This window comes from Anser brachyrhynchus (assembly GCF_964034855.1).
Source record: "Anser brachyrhynchus genome assembly, chromosome: 1".
Lineage (NCBI taxonomy): Eukaryota > Metazoa > Chordata > Aves > Anseriformes > Anatidae > Anser > Anser brachyrhynchus.
In genome coordinates, this window is record NC_137694.1 from 79,407,842 (window position 1) to 79,435,066 (window position 27,225).

At 36.8% G+C, this 27,225-nt stretch overlaps 1 protein-coding gene across 1 annotated transcript in view; it reads left to right on the forward strand.

The window, feature by feature from the left end:
* Positions 1–22,847, forward strand: part of ETNK1 (ethanolamine kinase 1) — a 31,441-nt gene extending 8,594 nt beyond the window's left edge. The window contains exons 2-8 of the mRNA XM_080593247.1: positions 2,089–2,348; positions 3,158–3,298; positions 4,856–4,998; positions 11,066–11,149; positions 12,893–13,053; positions 14,417–14,490; positions 16,014–22,847. Coding sequence (XP_080449373.1) covers positions 2,089–2,348; positions 3,158–3,298; positions 4,856–4,998; positions 11,066–11,149; positions 12,893–13,053; positions 14,417–14,490; positions 16,014–16,086 — 936 coding nt within the window. The 3' untranslated portion in view covers positions 16,087–22,847. The remainder of the gene's footprint in view (positions 1–2,088; positions 2,349–3,157; positions 3,299–4,855; positions 4,999–11,065; positions 11,150–12,892; positions 13,054–14,416; positions 14,491–16,013) is intronic.
* Positions 22,848–27,225: the final 4,378 nt, after the last annotated feature.

The window sequence follows — 27,225 nt, forward strand, 5'->3', positions numbered from 1 at the left end:
TGGTACTACTTGACATTTCAAAACTAGACTGACTTAACCTTAGAGGGGGAAAGAAAAAAGTCAGTTTGTGACTTGTTTTGTTTTCAAAAAAACAAACACACACCTCCTCCAAGGTTTTCAGGGACAGTGATGCATGTAGAGAAGTTGCCTGTTGTTGACATGTGTAATTTAAAAGGGGGGAAAAAGTATTTTTTTAATGTTAAGCTTTTCTATAAGGTCTGAAATGCAGCAGGCCTATTCCTTGGTCATTAGTTTTGTTCTGAGTCTTACTTAGGTCAGTTGTGAAAGAAAATTTCCCCAGTGTTTGTGGGTTGCCTTAAGCAAAAGTGCTCGCAGCTTCCAGTACCTGCATGGTTGGAAAATGTTCAAATGCAGGTGATCAGGCTGTGTCTCCACTTGCCTCATGTGCCAGAAGTTTACTGAATGAGAATTGATGATAAAAGTGCCTCCAAAAGAAAGGTGGTAAGTTAGTTAAAAGATGCCCACCAAAGGGAAAACTGTGCATATCTAAATGCATATGTGAACCAACTTGAAGTTGCCTTCTGTTGGTTGCTTATTTTAGTGGAAGGTCATGAAAGGATGCTTTGTGTAATGGTTGATTCTTTTATAATTTAGTTTTAATTAGTGCTTGGGTATGCAACAGTGTGAGGAAAAGGCGTGAATTAAAACACAAATACACATGAATGTAATTTATGGTTGTGAGTGCCGTAACTGTAATTTTTTTTACTTGCGTTTACAACACCAGGAGTCTGTTAAGTACTCAGAAAAACGTTGGTGTTCTCGTGTGTGATGTTGGCTGTCTGAAAGTGTGCTCGTCACCTGAAAATGTTCATCTATTGCCCTTGAGACACTTACTAGAAGCTGAGTTAGGATGGGTAATGCTCATCTGGCAAGTTTATAAGTGTTCACTCTGGGTTGACTGGGCACAAAGTTTTACAGCACTGAGCACCTATTTTCTGAGCTGTAAAACTGTCCCAGATTGTAGGAGAAGATAGAGAACTGCTGTGATACTCTTGGTTTGCTTTCAAATGCTTGACTCCAACTATGTATACATGGCCTAGTAACTCAGGATTTAGCCTGCTAATCTGGTAGCATCTGCAGGACCTTGTAATTGCTAGTTTAGTCCCATGAAAGGAGAAGCAGCAGTTAGTGGTGGAATTGGTTTCTCCCCCATAGCTAAGAACTTCTAGCAATCATACCCCCACTGTTGTCTGAACGGCAATGAGTAAGTTGCCATTAGATGTAAATAAAATGCTCAAATGATGAATGCTCTTCTTTTTGTGGAAAGTTACTTGCTTCACCTTCTGTATTTTCAGACATTGGTGACTACACTGGTCACTGAAGCAAAAGTAAATTGCAGGGCTTTAAAACTGCTGTTGTATGTATCTTAATAAAGTCTTAAAATGCTTGTTTGTCTTTTGAGTGGCATGTACTAGTTATGAAGTAGAACAATGGAAGAGTGAGTCTTGTCAGAAGCTCTTTAAGTTTGGAGTGGTACCTGATGTTGAAGACTGGGGTCTTGAATTTGAAGTACTCCATCAAATTTGTGCAGTAGCCAAAGTGACTCTGCAAATTGTTCTCAAGCAGCAAAACCTCAAGACTAGTGGGAAGATAAAACTCAGGTCAGAAGCAGTTCACCATTGCTTTCTTTTAAAGGAGTAGCTTAGGACTCCAAGAATATCTTTCTAGTGTTTGTCCACTGATCAGCAAATAATGAAATTCTGAAGTGCATCAGAACAGTTTCTGTGCTGCCCTGTGTTCATGATCATTTTTCATTGCGATTTTAGGATGGCCACCTTGTTTGGGCTTTGATTTCAGCCATCAGTTTTCAGCATGGTTATGTGAGAATTTGTTTTATAATATTGAGCTTTCAGTTACTGCCTTTTACATATAGGGTTTCAGTAGTTCACTGTGGCATGTTTTCACATTTTTCTCTTGATGTGTTAAATGGAAAAATCTCTGTAGATTTCTTTTTTAATGTTTAGTCTAGTGAAGATTGTCTTCTGAGCCAAAGAATAACCCTGTATTCTTCTCTTGCACCCTGGAAATACAGATCTAAGTCACTTACAGATTGTTTTTACTTTTCAGCTGTTCACTGATGGAATCACCAATAAACTAATTGGCTGCTACGTGGGTGACACAACAGATGATGTGGTTCTAGTTAGAATCTATGGAAATAAGACTGAGCTCTTAGTTGATCGAGATGAGGAAGTGAAGAGTTTCCGCGTGTTGCAGGCCCATGGCTGTGCACCTCAACTATACTGTACTTTCAATAATGGCCTGTGCTATGAGTTCATGCAGGGAGAAGCACTGGATCCAGAGCATGTGTGCAATCCTGATATTTTCAGGTAAACTTTTAAATTTATTTCTCTAAATTTTGTGATACATATATGATGTTCTGTCAGGCCCAAAGGATCTCAGACTTGGCTTATGAGCAGACAAAAAATAAATATTTTTATAAACTTGCACAAAACTGATGCTCACTGTTGTGACTGCTTGCTTTCTGATGTCTTAGTTAAACTGTCATATTTCAGTTTTGAACAAGTGATCCTTGTTGCTCCCATGGAAGACTAGATACACTTGTTAAGAGTTCTGTTTATTGTGAGTGTTTAACACTTCAACGCTTCTGCTAGGCAAGTTATCTGATGTGGTGCAGCTTTATGGGGCTGGGCTTCATTAAATCAAGTCATCCTAGCCCTGTTTCTGGTCTTCTTCATTTGTGAATAGGCTCAGTATCTTTCACTGAGACATAATTTTCATACTATTAGCAGTGAACAGAAGATGCTGATGTTTTTAAGATCGTAGACTTTCATGTGTTTGCTGAAATGTATCTGTTGCCTAAAAACTGTAGCTAATTTAAGTCAACTCTTCTAAAGATAAGCAAGTTGAAGACTGAAAATAGAGATCCATAATGCATGCTGTAGCTGAACTCCAATTACTCTCCCCACTAGTGCTCCCCCCTACCCTTAGTGCTGTTAAAGGCCTTTTGGCTCTTGAAAGATGCTACCTTATAGCTGTGCTGCTCTTATTTATGCTCTTTTGATTCTTTTGCTGGATGTCCTATGATGTTTCTGTTAAATCTATTTTTGCTAGGAAAGATATGATAAAGGCTGTCTAATCTATTGCAAATATAACATTACATTTTTTTTCTTTTAAGACTCATTGCCAAACAGCTTGCTAAAATCCATACTATCCATGCGCACAATGGTTGGATCCCTAAATCAAACCTCTGGTTGAAGATGGGAAAATACTTCTCTCTTATACCCACAGAATTTGCGGATGAAGAAGTAAATAAAAGGTAGTTATTTGATTATGTGCTTTCCTGACTTCCCATTCTTTTAGAATGATGGTTGGAAGAATATTTAAAAATAGTTTGGGTTGCCATCCAATCTAGGAAGTATACAAGATCTTACATTTTGTCATACTCTTGCATACCAATGTAGCTATATATGTGTCAAATATGATCAGGATAGTTTTCTAATTTTTTTGATATATTCTGTGTATTCATATATTTCTTGTTACGATTGAACACTTTATACATAATCACAGTAGTTGTTTATTTAAAGAATGAAGATTAAGTAAAGTATTGAATCAAGGTTAAGGAAAGTATTTCTTCAGGTAGTTGGATCTCAACAGCTTTAAAAGAGCCATCAATCTCACAAAGGCACATGTTCTAGAATGAGTGCAGAAAACATGGTGTTTTCTTTACTGGGGTTGTAGTACTGTTCTTGCTCATTCTAACCTGCCTTTCTTAGCTATCTCCTACATTTGTATGGTTTAAGGACTTGTCTAAAACTGAGTGTCATAAAAGTAAAGCTAACAAAAGGCTGCTTTAGATGATGGGATAAGTTGAAAAAGGGTTTCCAGAAAAGTAAAAAGTAAAAAGAAAAAGGCATCTGCTGCACAGTCATTCTAGACTTGTGTTGTCATGGAGTATGAACAGCAGTTTCTCCTGGGTTTTGGGGTGTTTTTTTTAGTATCCCAGTAGAACTCTTGACTTGGAAATCAGGCTGTTTTTCCTAGGAGCTTAACAAAATAAGAATCCAGAAGATTCTAGAGTCAGTCACTGGAAAAATTGGGATGAAAATAACAAGCTGGGAGAAAACCTAGCCTAAGTAAAATTTGTGCTGTAATTTAAAGCTGGAATTGAAGGCCATGTTTCTCAGGGAGGGGAGATCAATCTTCAGAACTATAATTTGGAAGTGTCTGTACAATATCATCAAACTTCCTATTAGCTGGTAAACAGATTCCAGCTTAAACATTCTTTATAGAATTTCTTTGAAGTCACTGATGTCAGCTGCATCTCTTGCTGTGTTGTAATTAAAGAATACTCTAGCAAAGTTTTTTTTCCTACAACAAAATTGTAAAGAAAACTGGAAAAAGAATAATTGAGAATCTAAAAGAAAAAATGACTGCTTCAAAGTATACTTACTGTGTCTAAAGGAAAAAAAAAGATGAATCTTACTTCATCTATACTTACTGCATATTGTACTTGAAGGAAGTAATGTAATGTGAGCAACAAGTGAATGAAATTAATGCTATAAACCTTTTAATCTATACTCCTATAAAAATGTTCAGGATTGTGTTCAAGTTCTGTACCTAACTGCTGGTCTGCCATTATGTTTACCACACAGATAACCTTTATAGAGTTGCTTTTGGGGAGGACTGAGCAGAATAACTGTCATAATTTGACTGCAGTGGTGCCAGGGGAAATAGTACCCTAATTTTGAGAGAACATCTGTTGAATTATTTGAAATTAGAGTGTAGAGGAAAATAATTAAGTTATTTCATTACAGATGCTTGGTATGGAACACACTACTAAAAATTAACTCTCAAACTTCTTACACCTGAAAAGGTTTTTAAGTGAAATTCCAAGTCCTCAAGTTCTTCAGGAAGAGATGGCCTGGATGAAGGAAAGACTGTCAAATTTAGGATCACCAGTGGTACTCTGTCACAATGACCTGTTGTGTAAGAATATTATTTACAACAAGAAACGAGGTATGTATTGAACTAAGCAGTAAGTAGTAGCTTAGTTTGTTTATTCTGTAGTTGTATTTCCTACATCAGTGGTGTCCGTTCCTTTTAGTGATGGTAACAACTGAACTCAGCTTGAGCTTTTAGCAGTCAAGGTAATGGTAGTGATATCTGTGTAACTACTACGTTGTTTAATTAGCTGATTCTCATCTATATGTTACTGTACAGAGAACAATATTGTTCCTTGCTTTAACTAATTTTGTTAATCCACAGCCTGCCTGTATGACTACGTTTCAAAGTATGGAATTGTTTATGGTAATTCTATTTGAATCACATAAAGCTTTGTTTTGGGGCAGAGGAGGGGGGGCATCATATGAGCATAGAAAATAATCTAAAGACATCTCCTGTAATTTGTGTGGTGTTCTGATTTGTGATCGTGTTGCTGCGAGGGAAGACAGCTTTGTGATTATGTATTTTAGTGATACTTAGCACCACATTCAGTTGCTCAGTTTATGTTTTATGAGGTACATAGGCATCTTAAAGATTTCTTTCTTTAATTACATACTTTATTTAAACAGCTGTAGGCAATACACATCTTGGCGAAGATGAATTACTTTTGTTTTTATTATAAAATAACTCCAAATAATTTTATTAAAGAATGACTCAACTAGAATCTGCAAGGCTTCTGTATAAACCCACACTTTCTTTTATTACTTGATTTTTAGTGGTTTGAGGTTCGGTTACTAAATGAATCAATTAAACTGGATATTAAGATGCTAAAATGAAGAAAAGGGAAACTTAAGATGCTAAAATGGCCATAGCGCAGTAAAAATATTTACCTTTGCACAACTTGCCTTGCTTTTCAAATATCTGAGCTCAGCGAAGTGCAACAAATTCATCAGGTTAGATATTTAAGACTCTTTTAATGAGGATGACCTCTTCCTTTCAGAAGCCTTATATCTTTACTACAGTTTAGTGATATGATTGTAGGTATTTTAGCCAAAAGTGTGTGAAAAAAGTAACTAGGAATCAAAAAATCGGCTTGTGGTCTCGCACACATTGGAACTGTGGTATTACAGTACCAAAAAGAAATGTTGTTATTATGTGGGTATTTTCAATGCTGAAATTACCTTGAGTTTTAGTATTCCCCAATTACCTATTAATGTAAAAAGTAACTTTTAGTCACTTTTCATAGTAGAACCATGATTCAATGTAAAATAAAACAGGAATTCCTTTAAAAGGCTCGTTGTCACGGTCAATAGGCTTGAAGTTCCTACTTTTAAAACAAATGCTGTATGCTTTTCTTTTTGTAAACAGAATGGAGGAAAAAACAATGCCAGCAGTGCATCACTTATGAGCAATCCTACAATAACCAGTGTGTGAGTGTTTAGTGTTTGGGGAGAGGGTGGGAAGGAGGGGGGAGCATGTAAAGCACTTTGGCTTCAAGCTACCTATAAACAACTTGGGGGGGAAGAAAGACTTGAAATATGAAATAGGTAGGTTGATTGTTCAACTTGTTTGAATGTTGCACATGTACTGTGTTGTAAGACTTTTGTAATCTGGATACAACTGGTACTATTTTATAATAACCAAACCTCAATGCAAGCTGTAGAATATTTGTATCTCTGTTCTGAAAGATTGTTTCTAATTATGTACTTTTTACAGAGCAAAAACTGTAATCTGTCTATTAGAAAAATCTGAAAATGAGGAATATGATTTTAGAAGTGGAATTGCAACGTTAACTCCATGTGTATTGCTGGAATTCTGTTCAGTACAGCAAAAGCTTGTATTGATATACAGATAACTTTGTAAGAGCACAAAATAGACTCATTAGGAATGGTGAAGCTACTGTATGAAGGTAGCTAACAAGTACTGATGATGCTGAGATTTTTGTGAAATTTACTCAGTTATCTAGAAAAGCTCTTGTGTATCAAAAAGATCTTGGCTGATCCTAAACTGGAACTGAGGGGAGAGAATCATTCATCTAGATTAACTACTTACCTTTTTTTTTTCTCCCTATTAAGGAGTGAGCAGAGCTGGTAATGTTGATTTAGCTTTTCAGAAGCTGGCACAAAACAATTTAGTTATGGATTTTAATGATACTGTATTTGTTATGTTTGTGAATGCTTAAGATGCATCTACTCAGCATGTTTTTGTTTAAGCTACAGACTATCAGCAGATACTAAGACTTCTGTCCAGTGCACGTAGAACAATTGTAGCTTATCCCAATACTTTGCTTTAGACTTGTCCTCTGGATTAAATTAATGTTAAATTTTCAGACTTGAAAGAAAAATCATAGCTGTCATATACTGCTTTCAAGAAGAATCAATCTCATGTCCCCACACTTTATGAGACTGGAATAGCATGTTGAGTGCTAGCTTCGTTTAATGAAGTGTCAGTCATCTGATTTGAATTTGTTCATGCTGTGGCTGAGAGAACTTTGCCTCTTGCTGCTTTGCTAATGTCCGTTTTTAGTCACTCAGGATATGAAAATTAACAAGTGTCATTTTACGTAACATAATAATCATCAGTGTGAACTCTTCTTTGAAGGATGTAACTCAGTGCTTCATGTTGCTCTTAATTACAATTTGGACATCAAGATAGCACCAAGCATATTTTGGCTTGGTACTGCTTATTTATAGACCTGTTCTTATCCTGTTCAAGTTTTCTTTTTTAACATGAGTTGGGAATTTCCAAAATACATGATCTTTTAAGAGTATTCAAATACTTGCTGTTTAAAAAGATCAAGTATTAATATCCTTTTGTCTATATCTGTGTTTTTTTTGAATGTATTAAATTCATCTGCCAGGAAGTTAAGTGTGTAGGTAGATGGCTGGTTTTGTTCTGTTTATTCCCTCTGCCTACCCAATGTTTTCTATGATCTTTGGTAGGAGTCTGTGGGTGCTCAGTGCTTCTGAAGACTGAGGTATGTTTAAGGCTTCTGGTTTTGCTCTAAAAACCTGTTTTAATTTTGCAAAGGTATTTTGGGTATTTATAGCTAAAATTGGTGGGTATAGATAATGTCTTTACTGAAGCTGTCTTGTAGGGCCTCTGTGGCTCACCTGATGAGCAGGATAGGATACATCATTCTGCTGTGGTAACTATTGCTAGGGCTTGCTTGTTGAGTGTTTACCTTACCAAACCATTGAAAGTGAAGGGCAGCTATAGAGAAATATCATCACCCCTTCTACCTTTCTGTTCCCTGAGGAGATCTAACAGATGCCCTCTTGACTACTTCTTGATCTATTTAAAAGGAATTTATTTCTGGTGTATACAACACGATTTCCATTTTGGAACTTTATGTGGTGTTCATAGATTAGATTGTTGCCTATAGTACTAGCTCCCTTGATGAAAGGAATGTCTCGATTTGAAATGCACATTTCTTGACATCTTTATTCCTGTTGATAACAGTAGCTGCTCCAGAGAGATGATAGAGCTTACTTTTAAATAATGGCTCACTTCAATAAAATCCAAGTGCACTTAGACCATCCTGTTGTTGGTCTCCTTGCTCCCAGTAGTAACAGTGGGATGTAAAAACTTTGTGTTTATTTAAAACCGCTGAACAAATGCTAACTGATCAACTGCTAGTGTAACCCATGTATTTCTAGCAGTGGCTTTGTGGTATAAGCTGCAGTAAATCTTAAAAGTAGCTTCTGATGCTGTGGATATTTAAACAATAAATGTAAAGGTAAATATAAAGGTGGTTCTGCTTCTTCTGAAAGCTGAGAAGGTAGCTGATGAAGGTAGCTGAGATGTGTCACTTCATAAATGCATAATGCATATGAACTTTAAGCTTTTGCTTTCTTTATAGAAGAAAGTTGCACCCTTAAGTATTTTATGCCAATATCAAATTTAAGGTTGAGTTCCATAGTAGCATGAGTCTGAAAGAGACATTTTCACTTCGAAGTTTCATCTTACCAAATATGGGTGTGCCAAATTTTCTTCATCTGCTTCAGGTTACATATGCTGTTGTTGCTGCCTTGTGGTGGTATTCTCTATGCTACTTAAATGCACTGACCAAAGGTTTCACATCACTTGTTCACGTGTACTTCCCCAAGGGAGAGTGCGTGGTAACAGCCTCATCCGTATCTAGTTAGATTCAATTCTTACTTTGTAATACTGTTATTTATAACTGGAAGTAAGATTTAAATGTTAGCTGAATTAAAAAACCATAGTGGCACGTACAGGTATGTTCAAGATGAAATTTGTACATTAAAGAAATTTAAAGTATATCACTTTGTTCTGCAAGCCGACTTTTACCTGCAGTGTTTGTATCATATATGGGGGGGGAGGGAAACTCAGAATACAATCAACATTTAATAATGGTAGGGTGGGGGGTGTCAGGAGGTCAGTTGTGTAGCAGAATATTAACCAGGGTTGGGCTGTGCATTTTGACTGGCTTGTAACTTACAGATGTTTGTTTTAAAAGAAGTACTAAAGAACCAATGAGAAGCACAAATGTATGAGTCTGCCAGTCAGGCAGTGGCAGAAATTGATCTGTGACAGTTTCATAAGATCTTGGCTGCAGCTGCTGTAAAACTTCTTGTCCCTTCAGACCCTTCAATTTTCCATTGCCAACAAGATTTTCCTGGGAGGAGCTTGCCACTTTGCATTCTCATGTTGGTTTGTCAGAGCCTAAAAGGTTTAACCTCATAGCCTTGGTAAGCAATCCTCTTTTTCTGTGGAAGCAAGGTAAACCTAACTTGGAGGATTGTGACTCAGTGATTGTGTTGTGGGGTTTAACTTCGATTACAAGTACTTAGACAAGAAGATGGATGCATTTGGAAAATGTTAATGTGTTTCAAACATGGTAATGATGAACTGCATAGATACAAGGAACACTTCTAACAGTTATTCTGTTATCTTGCTTGGGACATACATCTGGCAAAGCTATTGTATTGATATGTGCAATATTCATAAATCCTAAGGAGGCAGTATATTAGACACTTAAAATCCTTAGCCTAGGAAATACATAAGAGTAATATTCTTAATCTGCTTTTTTATCTAGAGATCTGGTAGTTAGTATTAGTATCTATAAGTGTATTCTAAGTCAGGCTAACAGGATTGTTCATTGTAATAGTAGTATATTTTATTGAGTAAACATGCAGCTAGTCTTTGAAAGAGTGGCCGTAGAAAGGGAAAAGAGTGCAACTGTGAAAGTTACCTATTTCAGCACAGTAGCTTGTACATCTTAAGCTTCTGTGAACAGAACTTAAGTTAACTCATTGCTTCCATTTCTGCTGTTTTTTCTGATTTCTGTTTCTCCCTTAAAATACAAGAGCTGTAGTTTTACCTAATTATTCCAGCTTATTGATATCTTGACTGCTTGCTGTGGTGTAAACATTCTTGAGCAGGTTCAGTGCTGTACCATCTTGAGTGAAGCACTTTTCCCAGCTTCCCTATAGGTAAAAACACTGTATAGTATAAAAGTTAGCAAGTAAGTTGGAAACAGTTGGGACTATTGCCACCTTATCCCTTATCATCAGTCCTTGTCTATATAACACTACATAGTTTCACTGTTTTGAAGAGTGGTCTCTTAATGTCTTGAGGCTAGTTTAAGCCAGTTTAAAAAATGCAACAATTTGAAAATAGTCCTTTTTTTGTAAGTGCAGCTGGTCAAAGGAGAAATATTAACGTACGAAAAGAAAACACGAACATGTTGCAACGTGTGTTAGTCTACCATGGTTGTTGCATACTTCTCTGAGAGTAAATAGGGAAAAATTGGTCTGCAGTTTCCTCAAAGCTTAAACAAAGGATTTTCTACCATATATTTTATTTTGAAGGTAATGGATGCCCTCGTGTGGTAGAAGTTAAAATTAAAATTCTGCTATTCAGACTAAAAGTAGAGAACTGTAAGCTCTAGGTAATTATTGAAGAGCTTTCTAGAATCAATATTCAAAGAAGTCTTATACCACAAAAATCACAGCCTTACCCTGTGAAGTCTGAGTGCACACAACTGGGTACAAATAAGATGGGTGTGTGAGGGTTTTTTGTGGGCTTTTTTCCATTAAAACTTCAAAGGACACCAAAGGATTAGGGCCATGAATTCGTTAAATGTGGATTCTGATGTTGCTGCTGTTGTCTCACATAGGTGATGTGCAGTTCATAGACTATGAGTACTCTGGATACAACTACCTGGCTTATGACATTGGCAATCACTTCAATGAATTTGCAGGTAAAAACTGGATTTCTGAGGTAAAGGTAAACTTGACTGGAAAAAAAAAACACTGATTTCTCATTCTTGTAGCATGTTCTGTTTTCCTCTTTTCTCTGTAGATACTTGTATATCTGTTAAGATGATGGTATCAAAATATGTCTATTGGTCTCTATTTGCAAGCCAGTTATACCCTTTCTTTACAGCTCTGCTAGCCCAGAAATGGAACATAATGTCTTAAGTCTTTGCAGTTAACTGTCATTCTGTGAAATCACCCAGCAGAGACTCAGCACACTATAATGAAATACTGCAGATATATCTTCTACAGCATACACGTGTTTGCATGTGTGTGTATATATTGCCAAGTGTAGAATATACTGTGTGATTCCGCAGTTCCAAATAGCAGACTTCTATGGTGTCTTGCTGATCTTGTGTGTTTAAGTACTTGCCCTTGAGTCATGCTAAACTTGAGTGGTAAAGGCTTATGTGCTTATTATGTGATAGAATAAAAAACCAGGTTTTAGCAGTAAGTTGCAGATAGATTCCTTCATTAAGTAGTTCAGTTTCTTTCGGTGAATGCCTGTTCCCTTCACTCCATAAGAGAAATAGCCTTGAGCATGTGCTATGTTATTTCACAGTATGGGGCAACAGGTAAAACCTATGTAATGTTTAGTATAGATGGAAAGTGCAGTATGGTGAAAATGGGAGCCTTAACTTACTTGTCATTGTTTCTCAAAATAAATCTTAAGTCCAGGTAACTTTTTAGATTTCAGAGTCTATACTCGATAATTTTAAGTATCTGGGAAGTAAGTTAAGTTCTTTAAAAAATATATTTGAAAACTTTCAATTTATTTTTTCTGGGACTTGTAAGAGTCTGAGTACATCTTCAAAGAAGCTAACTATGCTAAGAAGACTCTACAAACCTTTTTTTGCCATGGAAGAAGAGTTGTTTCACCTTTGATATTCTCTATCCGTCCAGTACAAATCTGAACTTTTTTTAAGAAAGGAGGCCAAGAAGGTGTCTCAAAGGAAGAGGAAGCATGGCTAAGAATGTCTCTTTAAACACAACTTTTTTAATCCTGCTTTGTGGATAGAATATATTTCCATGTCCTATGGTAATTGGTAGTAAGAGTCAACTGTGATCTGGGTCTCAGAACTCCTGGTAGACTCTGTATGGATGTGGTTGAGCATCTCCAGTATAGATAGATTTGGAGCCACATGCTGTGAAGAAGAACAGGACAAAAGAGTGCAGTTATGAAGATAAGATTTGTCATTCTACCAACACCCTGTAGGAGGGGAGGGGTAGACTTCTAATAGTTTTAGCCTCAAAAGCTTTTTTTGTCAGCTTAATTGCTGACAATGTGTATGTATCTGGATTCGGCTTTAGATAATGTTGCATGTAAGTCCCTGGCTGACATGCATGGTAGGGTTTTGCTTTGCAGCGCAAACTTTTTTTCCAGAGGCTTCTCTCAAAGCCAAACTTGTTGAATTTCAAAACACTCGTAGAGTATGTTTGTGGCTGAGAACACAGCATAAATCTTTCTACTACGTTGAATGCTTTGCAGTTTTCATGTGACAAACTCTTGCTGACTTGTAACTGATAAAATCAAGCCAAAGTAAAAGTAATGATGTTTGTCTGCATCAGTCTGTGTTTGTGCTGGTGGGGGGAGGGGATCAAGGGTGAGGGATGAGTAGTCCAGTTATGTGATTCTGATGTTCCTTTTTAGATATCTTAAGATTCTAATACTTTTTTTCTTTTTCTAGGAGTAAACGAAGTAGACTACAGCCTTTATCCCAACAGAGAATTACAGGATCAATGGCTGAGATCTTACCTTGAGGCCTACAAAGGATATAAAGGATTTGGCACAGAAGTTAGTGAAAAGGAAGTTGAAGTTCTATACGTTCAAGTCAATCAGTTTGCACTGGTAAATAAGTCTTTGTGCTTGAATATATTCAGTGCTGTAGAGAAGCTTACCTACTCTGTGGGAAATGTAATTGCTAATTTTTTAATGTGAGTACTGTGGTGTGTGTGTATACACACACACACATATATATACATATACATATATATATATATATATATATATATAACACCTTCCTTAATCTGTTCTATGGAAGTTTGAGAATGCTTGGAATAATCTACAGAGCAAAAGAGGCAGTGAGTATTCAGAAAAGGAGATGAGATTTTTAGCAAGGATTGCTCTTGGCTGTTAATTGAACTGAGTCCCTGAGTTGGCAAGAGATTCCAGGGGGTCTGTGGTGATCTTTTCTTTGTAGCAGTAAGATGACAAAAAAGATTTGTTACGAGAAAATATAAACTGAAATTAATAGTTGCTGGTATAAAGCTCCAAACTGCTCACTATCAGACAAAGTTATCAAAACTTAGAGGTACAGGAAAGATTCACGCTTACCTATAATGATTGTTGTTTTAAGGTGTTTTCAGGCATGCATGCATCTTCTACACTTAATGGTGAAGTGTTACAAGCAAGCTCTAGGAAGTAATTTAGGTTATTATTGTAGTCAGTTATTAACTGAACAGAATTATGAAGCATATCGCTTGTAACCTGGGTGGTCCAAAAATGTCTCCCACAAGGACATTATCAAGCTCATGTCTGCTACGTATACTTCAGATGAACTTCAGAACAAATATTTTAGCAGTCACATCTATTATCTACCATTCATGTAATCCATACTTTCAATCAGAAATTGAGCATAGGTCTCCAAGACCATGCATCTGAAGTAGTAAAGGAAGTATGGTTGGAGCAGATGACAAATTTGTGTAAATACTGAGGAGTTTAAGATCATGTCTTTGTCCAAGTTGGTACTGAAAGTGAGTTGTAGTTATAATGGCTTAAGGGGGTAATCAGATTCAAAAGGAATTCTTTATATATGTTAGATTGAGTAAATGTAGGATAGTAACTGTAAGATGTTTAATAAGCAACAATAGAAGTAGTTCAATTTCTGTTTTTTAAACATGAGGTATACAATTGCACAACAATTTACTTAATAGATGACCTGTTGACCTGTCTCACAAATGCAACAATTTTCTTGGAAAAGAAACATGGAGGAGAGTTGGGAGGCCAATGGATTTACCCTGCCAGTAACTAACTTTATAGTACTTGTTTACCAGTCTCCTTGGTAAAGAGAGATCAATTAAGTTAACAAAAAGATTGGGGTTTTTTGGGGTGTTCTTCTGTGGATAATTGTGTCTCAATGGGAGAATGTGCTTAAATACCTTTTATACTTTTTTATATAATAATAATATTTACCTACTCTTTTTTCCTTTAGGCTTCCCACTTCTTTTGGGGATTGTGGGCTCTAATTCAAGCCAAGTATTCCACCATTGACTTTGATTTTTTAGGGTAAGTGTACTTGCTGTGTATGTAATGGAATAAGTGAAATTGGAAGGGACTTGTGGGACTATCTGCTTCAGTATCCCAGCTATCAGAAACTGAGGTGTGAGCAACAAAGCTGGTCTATATGATCATACTATCTCTTTTTGAAGAGAAAACAAGGCAGTAAAAGCTGTCTGTCCTCCCCCCCCCCCCCCCCCAAGTTCTTGAACTTAATCATAGAATGGCTCAGGTTGGAAGGGACCTCAAAGATCATCTAGTGCTAGGCAGGGGTGCCATCCCCTGATGCCTCAGGTTGCCCAGGGCCTCATTTAACCTGATCTCGAACACCTCTAGGGATGGGGCATCCACAACTTCTCTGGGCAACCTGTTTCGGTGTCTCACCGGCCTCATCTAATCTAAATCTTCCCTCTTTTACTTTAATACCATTCCCCCTTGTCCTGCCACTATCTGATTAAGCAAAAAGTTCTCTGTATTTTTTATAATCCCCCTTTTAAGTATTGGCAATCTGTGATGAAGTCACCTCGGAGCTGTCTCTTCTTAGGCTGAACATCCCCAGTTCTCTCAGCCTTTCTTCAGCCCTCTGATCAACATGTCTTTGGGCTAAAATACGTAGTATAACAAAGCAAGGAACTTAACTAGAGGAGTAAATGTTTTTAAGCGTTAAGTTTTTATTGACAAAAGCACAGAAACAGAGTTGGTCAGTGTGGTACACTGTCAGAAGACCTACATTTCTAACTGCAAAAAATGAGAAATGGGGCTCTTGTACAGAAGAGCTTTTTACTATATGAAGTATTGATCATAGAAATCCCTAATTTTTTAAAAGAATCTACATAATGCCAATGAATCTGAAGTTCCATCTCCTGAGACAGACTAATTGACTAATAGTTCTGTTTCAGGTAGACGTTAGCACTTTTTTTTAATGCTCACAGTGAGCAGAGGAATTTCAGTCTTTTGGGGACTGCGAAAAGTGATTAACTTTATCACTTTGCTTGGCATGAGAGACTGCTTCAGTTTAGAATTTTTTTCTGTTAACGACTAGGACAGCTTACTATGCTTAGTTGTGCTACTGTAAAGGAGACAAATGTGAATCTTTTCTGTGGCTTTGTGGTTAGTTAGTCCCAAGTAGAAGTACTTGTTAATAACCACTAGATGGCACAAAAAATACAATTACAAAGCGCAGGTGATAGAACCCAAAAATGTTGCAGTTTTGAACAGAATGGCATTCTTGCAATGAACAAGATCAATCTTGGAGTTGTAGCTGTCAATTGTTGGACAGGCTGTTAAGCGTGAAAACACCACCTCTGCACCCAAACCAGCATCTGTTTTGCAAACTTAAGCAAACTGGGAGGGGTGGTGATAAAAGTACCATAATAAGGGTGCTCTATTCTTAACTTCTTCCTTTGGCAGCTGCTATGGGTTAGCATTGGAAATGGGTCTGGAATAGGTACACTTCTGATTAGCCCTAGCATGCCTGTTTCTGTGTAAGAAATTGCCTGTTCTTAACTTCAGATCTTTCTCCATTTGAATAGGTATGCAATTGTTCGCTTTAACCAGTATTTCAAAATGAAGCTGGAAGTCATGGCATTAACTCTGCCTGAGTAAAGAAGAGGAATAAAGTTACCAAGTGGATAGACAACCCCTCAATCTTTTCTGAGAATGGATACTGGAAAAAAAAAGCTAAACATTTGTTGAAGTTCTGTAATGCTCACTTGGTGGTTCTTGCTTTATAAATAATGCCTCTAAACAGTCCTTCAATGTTAAATTTAATATGAAGAACATACGTACTGCTGTTGATATAAAAATGGATTAGAAACTTGCTAAATCTATAAAAAGTTGTAGAAATGGCAGTTTAATCCTTTTTCATAATTTAACATGTTGTATGTGAATTATTTATTATAAGTTTAACATGATTCCATTGCTGCTTTCATCAGTTTTTGTACAAGTTAGGTGCAGACAGTGAAGTTGTTCCAAAGGATTTGTTTAACAGCTTATTTTATTGAGTTGCATTAACTTATATTAGGGATCTACACAGTTGAGGATATTAACCTTTTAGATCTATACAGGCAAAATGTGACAGAGATACTGGTCACTAGTATGTAGTAACTAGGGGAAAAGGTTAGGATGATCTTTTTTTTAAAAAAAAAGTTAGCTTTCCATCTTATGGTACTTATCTTCTGTATAAGAACCAACCTGCTTGCTGAAATGATTAAAAAAAAAAAAAAATTGGCTTTCCTTTCTGTGTGTTAAGCTGTAGAAATGTGAAAGTTCCGTGGCCATCAGATTGAGACTCTGTACCATCAGTGTTAGATGGGAATGTACCATCTCTAACTTCTGTAGGAAAGCTGCTTGTTAAGTGTATTTTTTTAAACAGAAGACCACTATTCCGAAATCTGTATTCCTTTTTGAAACTTGATTCAAAATTTGAACACTATTCTGGTCTCTGATGTGCTTCAGCAGTGTCTAATGGAATGGACTATTGAACTGAAGATCAGTGAACAGAGATCCTGTTGCACTGGGGAGCAAGACATTAGGTTTACAGTTTGTGTATTGTTGATGTCTTTTCCTTCTGCGCTGTCACCTTCTAACCTTGGATTCTAGTCTTAAATGCTTGGTCCTGTAGTTGAAAATTCTGTATGTCTGTTTTTCTTCTGTGGCAGCAAATTATTTTTCAAAGTCTCCAGTTTGAAGGATAACATGAAAAAGTATGACTTGAACAATGGGGCTTTGATCATCACACACATCTCCTTATAGCTATTATACCAAGAATGGTCTGGATCACAAAATGTGAATAGAAAAGAAAATGTTTACTGAAGAAAACCATGTGTAAATTTGAGTGGAAAAGAGGCTTTAAATCTGAAGTAGGGGGGGGAAAGAAACCCACAACAAAAATAAAACCCAACAAAGCGGTTTGGAGTTGGGCAGGCATATGCTCAACTCTGGAAAAACTTTGCACTTTGGTTGCTTAAGTGCCCACATGTACAAAGTCTGTGTGTGTACATATACACATGCAAACACAAACTTACCTGAAGAGTAAATATTATGGGGGGGGGTCTTTTGTAGAGACTCTGGCAAAGATATTTATTCAAAATTGCTTTATGACATACTGTTGTGTGTATGTGCATACACATTTAAATAACATACACATACACAGTGCTTTACAAAATTTTTAATTCAGGACAAAGTTAATGTGAATGAAAAATTTTCACCTTGAAAGACCATCTTGAATGGCATTCTGTTATTTTACAAAAGCAAGGTTTGGGTTTTTTTTCCTCTTAACTTGTTTATGTTCATCTCTGAATGTTTCCATTTTTTTTATTTCCTTCAGTCAAAACCTTAAACTGTAATACAAATGGGATAACTGGGATTTTTTTTGTAACTTGAAGTTGGGTAGACCTTTCTGTTAGCATTTTTTAGCTGGAAGCTACTATACTGGACAAACTTTCTTGGTAGTGAAATAGAAACATATAGCTAAAATTCATGTATTTTCATTTATAGCAGATATTGAGGATGTTGCTAGAGCTCATAAAAGCACTGAAGACTCTCTTGTGTTCCGTACTTCCTCCCTCTAGGCATGATTGACATACTTCAAATAATACCCCGCTGTCTTGGTGTGTAGTCCCTTTAAGTTCAGCAAGATGTCTTTGGAAATAAAGTTGATAAAGATTTTAGGACTTGGTTACTATTCTTCAGTTGCTGGCTTTATTTCTGACGGTGTTGCTTTGTGTTTGTAAAGTACGTGAAGGAGGCTGTGACGTTCACTTGGTCTTTGGAAATCCACCACTTGACAGATCCTGTCTTAACTTTCCTAACAGCTGGCTATCCACATTCCCTTTTCAAGTACCAGCTCTGTTTAAGCTTGGAGTTAATGTATCTTTTTTCAGTAGTATTTTGTTTATATAGCTCAAGTAGCAATAACTGTAGGAGTGGAAACTTGCTTCTGCAGAACCAAAGCTCTTCATGAGTGCAGCTCAATCTCATTCTTGTGGAGCTGTCAAGTTCCACTGAATCCCATGAAAGCACTTTCAAGCAGATAGTAAATACTGCATGCTTTTTCTGAGCCACTTTGAAGAAGCACAAGGATTATCACAGGTTAGTGGTCAACTTTGCAGTACTGATAGAGGCTTTCATTTTGCATGTTGAAGTTCATTTTACACACTTAAATACTGCTTTGCATTAGCTTTCTCTCAAGACAAGTACAGATTAAAACAATTCCTGATAAAAGTTCTGAGAAAATACTGTAAACTATTTCAGAAAATGAAATGCCAGTTACCTTGATTCTTGTTCCACACTGGATTTAGCCAGTAGCACTCAGATATTCTCACTTGCAAAGGAATATTTACAGACACGTTAAGTTTGAAGCAGTAGTTTGCAAAAGTACTGCAAATTATAAGGTAGCTTGAAACTGTGAATACAGGACATCCTGAATGTAAGTTAGGTACTAAAGCACCAAACTAGAGAACGTGTACTTGTTTCAATTAGTTCTTCTAGTTTTTCTCAGTCTCTTAATAGCAACTTAAAGATGTTTAAAGGAGGACACAAAAAAAAAGATAAAAAGACTGAGCTCTAGAAACATCCTGTAGTAGTTTTGACTGTGACTTGCCAAGAAGATATTCTGTTGCCTTTATGTTAAGCTAAGGGCATGAATGCCAAAATCAATAATTCTTATTGTAGTTAGACCTATATTGTAAATATAAAGAGGGTTATTAATAATGGCATTCTTGCATAAATAGCATCAAGTTAATAGACCATAGTGGCCTGGTTGCTTTTGTAAAGCAGAATAGTGTGAATTTTTTTCTTCTCATTTCTGCAGTCAGATCTGGCTAATCAGTGCTTAATTTCTTAGGTCATTGAAGAGTTATGAATAACTAATCTGTTCTCATATAATTTTAAATTCCTTCATTTACACTTGATTTGCATTTAAAAAGGAATTACCAAATTTGTATTAACCAGGTCTGACTGTACATGTATATACAACAGTGTAAATAACCATTTGTAAATTAGTGTGAATTGTACTGTACCTCGCTTTTATGGACTTGTGAATTGCATTGTATTCTCTCCTATTTTGTAGAAATTTTGATGTAAAGAAGAAATCTAACTCTGTGTGCTGACTTCTGTTAAAATGACCTGTAACAGAGCATAATACTTTTTTGTTTGTGTATAGCCTTGGGCACCCAGTGTCTTTTTTTCCCCTGTTAGCTTTTTAACATCTTGCTCTTGGGAATGATTCTGGGAATAAATTAATTGATACAGTGCTAAGATAAAAAGGAAGTCTAATAGGGCAAACAGTGTCAGAGGTACATGTTAAGTACCTATGGTATACAGAAGGCTGTTAAAATGTTTACTTAAAATTCCAAAAATTTCTTATACATTCTTGAATGCTGGTGACTTCTAAACATAAGCATGTTGAATTGAAGTTCTCCTAAGTGTGCGCTCCTGTGGTGTCAGCGATTGAGTTAGTTGTGATAGAAGTCTCCTAACGTAAATGTTTTTGGTGGATATAGACTTATAGGATTAGTTGCTAACTTGTAAATGCTTATAAGAACCCCCCAGATCACTCAAATAGTTCTGCCAGTCATTTTTCTCCATGCTAGAACTATTGGTAGTCCCTTTAAACTATTTGAAACTTACCTGAGGAGGTATTCTTCCTGTGTGCACTGCGCTCCCTCCACAACCCCCAAACCCTAGTTTGTTGGGGGAAATGTGAATATAAAAGCTTCCTTTCCATACTTAATGATTGATATTTACTTTTTGACTACAATTGTTCTACTTTATCAGTATATGACTTCCCATCAGAATTATTTTGTGTAAAGTCCCTTGCTGAAGAGGCCTTTGATCTTGAAGTGACGAATAGACAGTTGTCCTTGAATACCCAACTGTATTTTGTTAGTGTTGCCTTTCACTGTCAGTTTTGAACTACATAGTGTCCTTCAAGCTGTTAGTCTGTTTTTGTCACTGCTGTATTTAGTAATTCTGCTGGAAAATGTCGGTGTGCAAATCTCATTGTCCATCTGACAAATCAATTTTGATATGGTTTGTACATTGTCAGCTCTACCTGCACCAGATGTAAGGTACACATGCTTATCAGTGTTGACACTTACTGTTACTGGGGTCCTTGGAATTGAGTTTGTCATGGAAGCATTAGTCAAGAGGTAGGATGGGCTCAGTAAGTATAAGTAAAAAGAAAGTTCACATGGAAATTAGAGCTTCAGCTTTTGATGTGGTAAAATATTCGGTATGCTTATTGCATGGTTTAAGGACAAGAACAAACCAGGAAAGTTTGTTTCACAGTTCAAATTTCTTTTAAAACATTTGCTAGCTAGCAACAGCTTACGTTCTTTTCTTGAAATTCCTGCCAAAAGGAGTCTTAAAATAAGGTGATTGCTTTTCTAATTAAAGAAAACTTTTCTATAACCAACTGGAATATAATCTCTGGCTCGGGGTAGTTTTCCCTGTAGTTTATAGTGGAGGCTGGCCACATCCTATCTGTTTATTTTAGGTAGCTGTCTATTCTTGACATGTTTTAATGTTCTTGTTCTTAATTGCCTTTTGAGGTGTGCTAGATGATTACTCAACTACTGGAATTAGCTACTGGCTCTTATTTCTTCCACACCTGCCAGGTTGTAACTATTGTAGCAGATCAGGAAGCTTTTGATCAAATCTACAGGCAATGTCAGGCTGGTGCTGAGAAGTGTTGCAGCTGACTCCCCCCTTTTTTATTACTGTAGGCTGCATGCTGATTGTTTTCATTAGGTAAGAAAGATAAAAAGCCATGACCTTTGGTCTTGTGCAAAGCAGGACTTTTGTTAGCCAGCCACATAAGTTAAAGGAACTCATGGCAGTAAGAAACCATGCAAACCTAGATAGGCATGTCAGAAGAAACTAACTTTTTTGTGGCCTTTAGATCCCTGGACTGGAAAGGAAAATGTGCAAATTGTATGTGCCATTTGCATGGAGGTGCTTTAAGTGATGTGGTGAGACATTGCAAAATGCATTGCTTAATTTTTATAGTGACTCTTCCAAGCGATCTGTACAGTTTGTTGCCTTGACTAGAGACCAGTCAATTTAGGGGATGGAGAGGGAAGAGACATTGTAAAAGATAACCTCTATGTTAAGATATGCATGCAGCTCGTTAATTTACAACATTCAAGTGTGTTTTGGGTTGGGCTTTTTCACTTATTTAACAGTATATGTAGTTTTCTGTATGGGATTCTTTAATAATCATTATCCTTTTTAAATAGATGATAAAAACTGACTGGAATAGGCTTGAAGTCTGACCTTAGAACAGGTGGTCAGACTTTACCAGGTTAACAAATTTCTGATACAAGATCTTACACAAGTTGTTTCTGTAGCATCTGAAAAACTGTTGAACTCCTGTCTCAGGTTCCGTATTGTGTGGAATTTTAATTTGCGCAACTCCCAAAAATGTTTGATTTTTATGCTCATGGACCTAGGGAAAATCTAGTGGGAATTAAAAGCTGTGCAAATGGTTAGAAAGCACATGTTACTGGAAATCTAATTTAGTTTAAAAATAAATGTTGAAATACATTCAGGTATTGCACTAGTCTACTGTTGTTGAATTAAAACTGCATTTTTCTAAGTATTTTTTTCTATATAGCATAGATCTGTGCAAAACACAAGGTGAAAGACCATGGAAGAGAGACATTAAAATGTAACATAAAATGCCATAAAATGCAGAGTAAATTGGTAAAAAGATTTCTTAACTTTTGGTGAAAGTAACTGTTAATTTATGAAGAAAAGGTAGGTGTCAAGTGTGACAGACTTCTTTCCTTTTTTTTGGTACAGATGTTGTTCCTAACATGTTGTATCTCAAATACAATCTGCGGTAGTCAGTAATGCTGCTTTGTACACAAGTGCTTTAAATAGTCTCAGCACCGAGAATGTATCCAATCTTTAATATGACTTAAAAGCTAGATTCATTAGTTCTGTCTCAAACCTCTTAATCCAGCTATCTAAAACCCTTTAAATAGTTGCAGAAACAGGGCCATAGCATATTAGGGATATATTCCTTTGTCTTTTTTCACTGCATATTTTCCAGTGTTCTGTTAAACATGAATCCATTTATGTGCTGTGAATAAAACAAGTTGAATTTAAAAAGTAACCTTTTATCATCTTCCAGCACTGTCATCCTCCCTGTAAGCCCCCATGACCCTTCTTGTATGTTGTGGAGTTTAGATGCATCATTTATCCATTGGAGTGAACTGTATTTCTTTTGAACTAAATGTTATTGAAGCTATATTATAAGGCCTTCTACCACTGATCAAATGAAGTAATGTACCTTTCAAAGAGATTTATATTGTGTAAATAATTTCAAACTGCAACAATAAAGTTTGTTTCTAACTGCACTGTTAGCATATTTTGTGATGCTTTTGCCTTCCCCAGATTTGAAAACACTTTCTATGGAATACTTAAGAGTTCTTAAATGCTTTTGACTTCTGTTAAGATGCATACCTCTTTCTGGGATTAACAATGAATCTGAAAGTGAAGTGCTTTGAGCAGCCAGTACTTGGCTTGCGTGGAGTTGACTCTTGACACTTCTACATATTAAATAGTCATGGTCACTTACTAAGTTTTTGTATCTGGGAGGCAGGAAGTAGATGGAACATGACTGTCAGTGGGGATCACTACTGAGAAATTGGGAGAGGAGAAAAAAAATGTTGGGGCTGCTACAGAGTTATACTTGTGCACAATAAGGGCTTTGTTCACTACATGGAACGAGCCTTCTAGGCTCTGTGTCCAGTGCTAGGGGCACAATATTAGATAGCTGCATGGGTGTTAACTAGGATGTTACAGGTATTAGTAAAACTTTGCTTCTTCCATTTTGTTTGTACAACTAAAGACAATGATTTCACCAAGATACGCATTTCACTTGGGCTTGAGATACCTTGAGCAATTGCCCACAGTGAATTGATGGAGGGTTGACTCAGAGAATGCTTTCCTCTATAATGGATCTGTCCTTATCACTGGAAACAGGTCTTTGCTGCATACACTAACTACAAAATTTTGTGTTTTTTGTTCATTGTGGGCACAACTTGAGTGTTACTGGAGCATATGTGTATATGAAGGGACGAATGGAACAAGGAAGTTCTGCTAATGTGAAAATAAATCAATCTTCAGGCTTGAGGGAAAGCATTGAGCCAGCATTTTATGAGACTCAAGCTCTATGCATCTTTGCTTTAAATAGGTGTTATATATATATAGTAATTCTTAATTTGCAAGGCCTCCACCTTCTAACTCACTGATTGTGACTATTTCACTAACAGAAAACACAGTAATTGTATGCACAATTGCAGTCAGATTCTCATGTGCTCTAAGTGTTGCTGGCTATCACTGACCTAAACCTGTGGTTTATTCACATTTGGCTTAATGCATGAAGTACTAATTATGCTATAGAATGGGTAAAACTGTGAATTATTTTTCGGTTTAGAAGAAAATACTCATACAGTGACAAGAGATCTAGGGCTACTTGCTGCTTAGAACCAAGAGCTGGTGTATCTCTGGTGTCTATGCCTTGTTTTTACAGAAAATGCAGAGCAAGCTCTAACTGAGCTAGAAGTTATCATTAGGAAGTAATAAAGAATTTTTTGAAGGTCAGTCCAGAGTATACAGTCTTGAGTAGGGCATTTTCCTCAAGATACAAGATCAAACTACAGATGTGATGGGGGGAAAGCAATGGTGTGTGTAGTGGACTTCAATATATAATGTATTGAAGTGTTAGCTATATAAAATCTGCACCCATAGGAAAAAATTTATTCCTTGAGTGAATTCAAAACAGCCCATTTACCATTAAATTTTACGCTTATAATGGATTTATTAAATAGTAGCCCTTACTCCCATTAACACAGCAGAGTCAAGCTGCACAAGAGCACACTAGAATTGGAACGTTTTATGTATGTCAACGCTTGTATCCTACTGGCGGTCTCCATTCAGAACCTGCACTTGTTACTGAATGGACAGGGACAGCTCTTTTCTCTTTTAAGTCCCATAGTGTGCTTTTACTGCTTGCAAGTAAGGGCAACAACATTTCATCAGGAACTAGCTTTTAAATGGGAAGTGTGACCCTTTTCTTGTATACCTTTGAAAGTCTTCCTTGAGGCTCTATACTTAGGCTGCTGACCATGACTTGTTTCCTTCCCATCCCCTGCTAATGTTCCCTGCAATTAGTCTGCAGTTCATCCTTATCTTCGTCTCTTGCAGTGCTATTTAGAATAAAACTACTTGTCAGTTTTTTAAATTTTTAGGAGTGTGAAAAGAGCAGTGCATAGAATTGTTCAAATGCTAGCAGTTATTTAAGAGGCCAAAGGTGGTGTCTACTTCAAATGACTTCAAGACTAACTGGGGCAAGTCAGAAGCACAGCTCTTTTTTGCAGTTATTTTCTGTTGATACTTTTATTTCTTTGTGCCCTGTGAAATGGAACTGGATGACAGACTCCAGCACTTACCCGCAGGTGGCAATGGAGCTGCAGGCTGTCTCATTGTTCAAGAAGCTTTTCGAGACAGCTTATTTTTGTAGTACAGCATGTCATACATTGAGTTAAACAGGAAAAAGGGTGTTCTTTTATCTCTCAATGAGTTGCAGCCAAGATCTGTAATTGCCTTACTCTTAATGTTGCGTAACCGTTAGCAAGACTCAAGCCAAGCATTAATGAATTTCATCAGAACTTCATTTTTTAATGAGCATCATTAATTGTTAGTCATGCGTGCTGCAACCTACACTTCTCTAAAGTGGGGGTTTGCCAATCATGTTGCACTATAAAAACAGCAGCATATTTTCCTCAGATTTTGTCAGTAAAATAGGAACATGAAAAGACTATGAAGGGAGGGAGACAAAAAACAAAAACCCAACAACAACAAAAAAACACAACAACAACAAAACCACAACTCATTTATTTGAACTTTTAAATACTTGAGATGCTCTCTGAAAGTTGGCTTGCAGTTCCAGTTTGTGAGCAGATGCTTCTGCCCTGCTTTCTTCTATCTGGGCGGTGATAATAATTTGACAGCTCTTGTGAGAGCCGGTAGGGGTCTCACATTCCAAACTTAAGAGTTGCACCAAATCCTGGTGTTGATCTGGCCTCTTGGATGGATTCACAGGGCCTCCTCTGGCCCTTGTTATAAACTTCCATAAGTTTTTAAGGCAAAACTTTTTTTCAGGCTTGGAAAAATGATGACTAGCAATCCACTGTCCAGTGTTTGTTCCTTTGGATTGTGCAACTGAAAGTGCCTAAAGGGTACAGAAGATTCATCTGCTTCCTGACTGCCCGGAGCACTTGTCCAGATTTAGCAATTCAGATAACCTGTTGGTGGCGATGCTTTATCTGCACTGAATGATCTTGCAGTTTCATACTTTCTCCATAACCAAGTGGAACTGACTAGCTTGTAGAAGTGGGTGAATTAAGTCATCATGCCGATGTCGCTGTTAGAGCTTTATGAGATACAAAGGTTTTTCCCTGTTGCATATACTAGAGGGAGTATGAGTGATCGTAGCTGTAGCTCATATAGTACAATCTTGCACCACAGATGCTGTTTAGCACCAAGATTTCAGAAGCAGGTTAAAGCAAAAAAAAGTAATCAAATTGTCTAATAATTCCCCACAATAAGGAAAAAGTTTTTTCTGTTTCTTGTGCCTTAGACCAAGAAAATGTATTACTCTAATCTTAACCAGTGTGAATACAAACATTGGTGGTTAAGGTGGAGGAGTTGTGATGAGTTGTGATGTATGAGGAAAGTGTAAAATAAGGAAACTTCATTTGTAGTGGATCATAATGAATAGTGCACTTCTGAGCACCATGGAGAAGAAAGAGGGGGAAGAAGGGAATAGAGATGTTGAAAGAGTGGAGAGAAAGAGATATTAATGAAAAGGTATACTGACAAGGGGGAGAGTGGAGGGTTAGAACATGGGCATATGAAATAAAGGGAACATCCAAGGTGAGGGGCAGAAGACACTGAATATAATGATGAATAAATCAGAGATTTGCTGCAGATAATCAGTTTGCAGCAGAGAAAAAAAAAGACCTCCTTATGAAGCTGTCATATTTACTTTATTGTTTTCCTGGCATGTTATCAAAAGCAGTTGTGATTTTGCATGTTTTTGTCTGGATGTCCCACTGGATATCCAGCAGTGTTCAGCGTAGCATTCCATGGTTTCTCAAAACTATGTCTACTTGCAAGATCTGAGCTTCATGTTTGGGAAGTAAATTTGTTCTTTAGAGGGTAGGGTTCATTTCAACTGCTTAGGATCTTTTAGGTTAAAAAATTGTGTGGAAAAATAGAAATGCACACATGAGATGTTCTCCAGGGTGGGTGCCCATTTAATGCTACAACTGCTCCTCAAATAAAACTCAATTACTGCTATTTATGTTGTGGTAACTTGAACCTGAAAATTTGTACCCAGCCTAGCTGATTATGCAAAACTTTGACGAGGAAATATTAAGGTACCTCAAAAAGTCAGAAGCAAAAGAAGAATATTTGGAATAAAAAGGTTTAGCTCGATGGTCTTGAGGTGAGGTGCGTTGCAGAATTCCTCCTGGCCTATTTTCTATGGCTAAGATTAGCAAAACCTGGTGCACTAGACTTGACAGGCTGTGAATCAGAAAGACTGAAATTTTAATAAGGTGTGGTTATTGCCTACTCTGTGTGTGTGTGCACAGTGAGGGTGCTGTAAATATTACTCCTTGCTTTGTATAACCTGGTTGTTAGCAAGAGAGTCCAGAGAAAACTGGT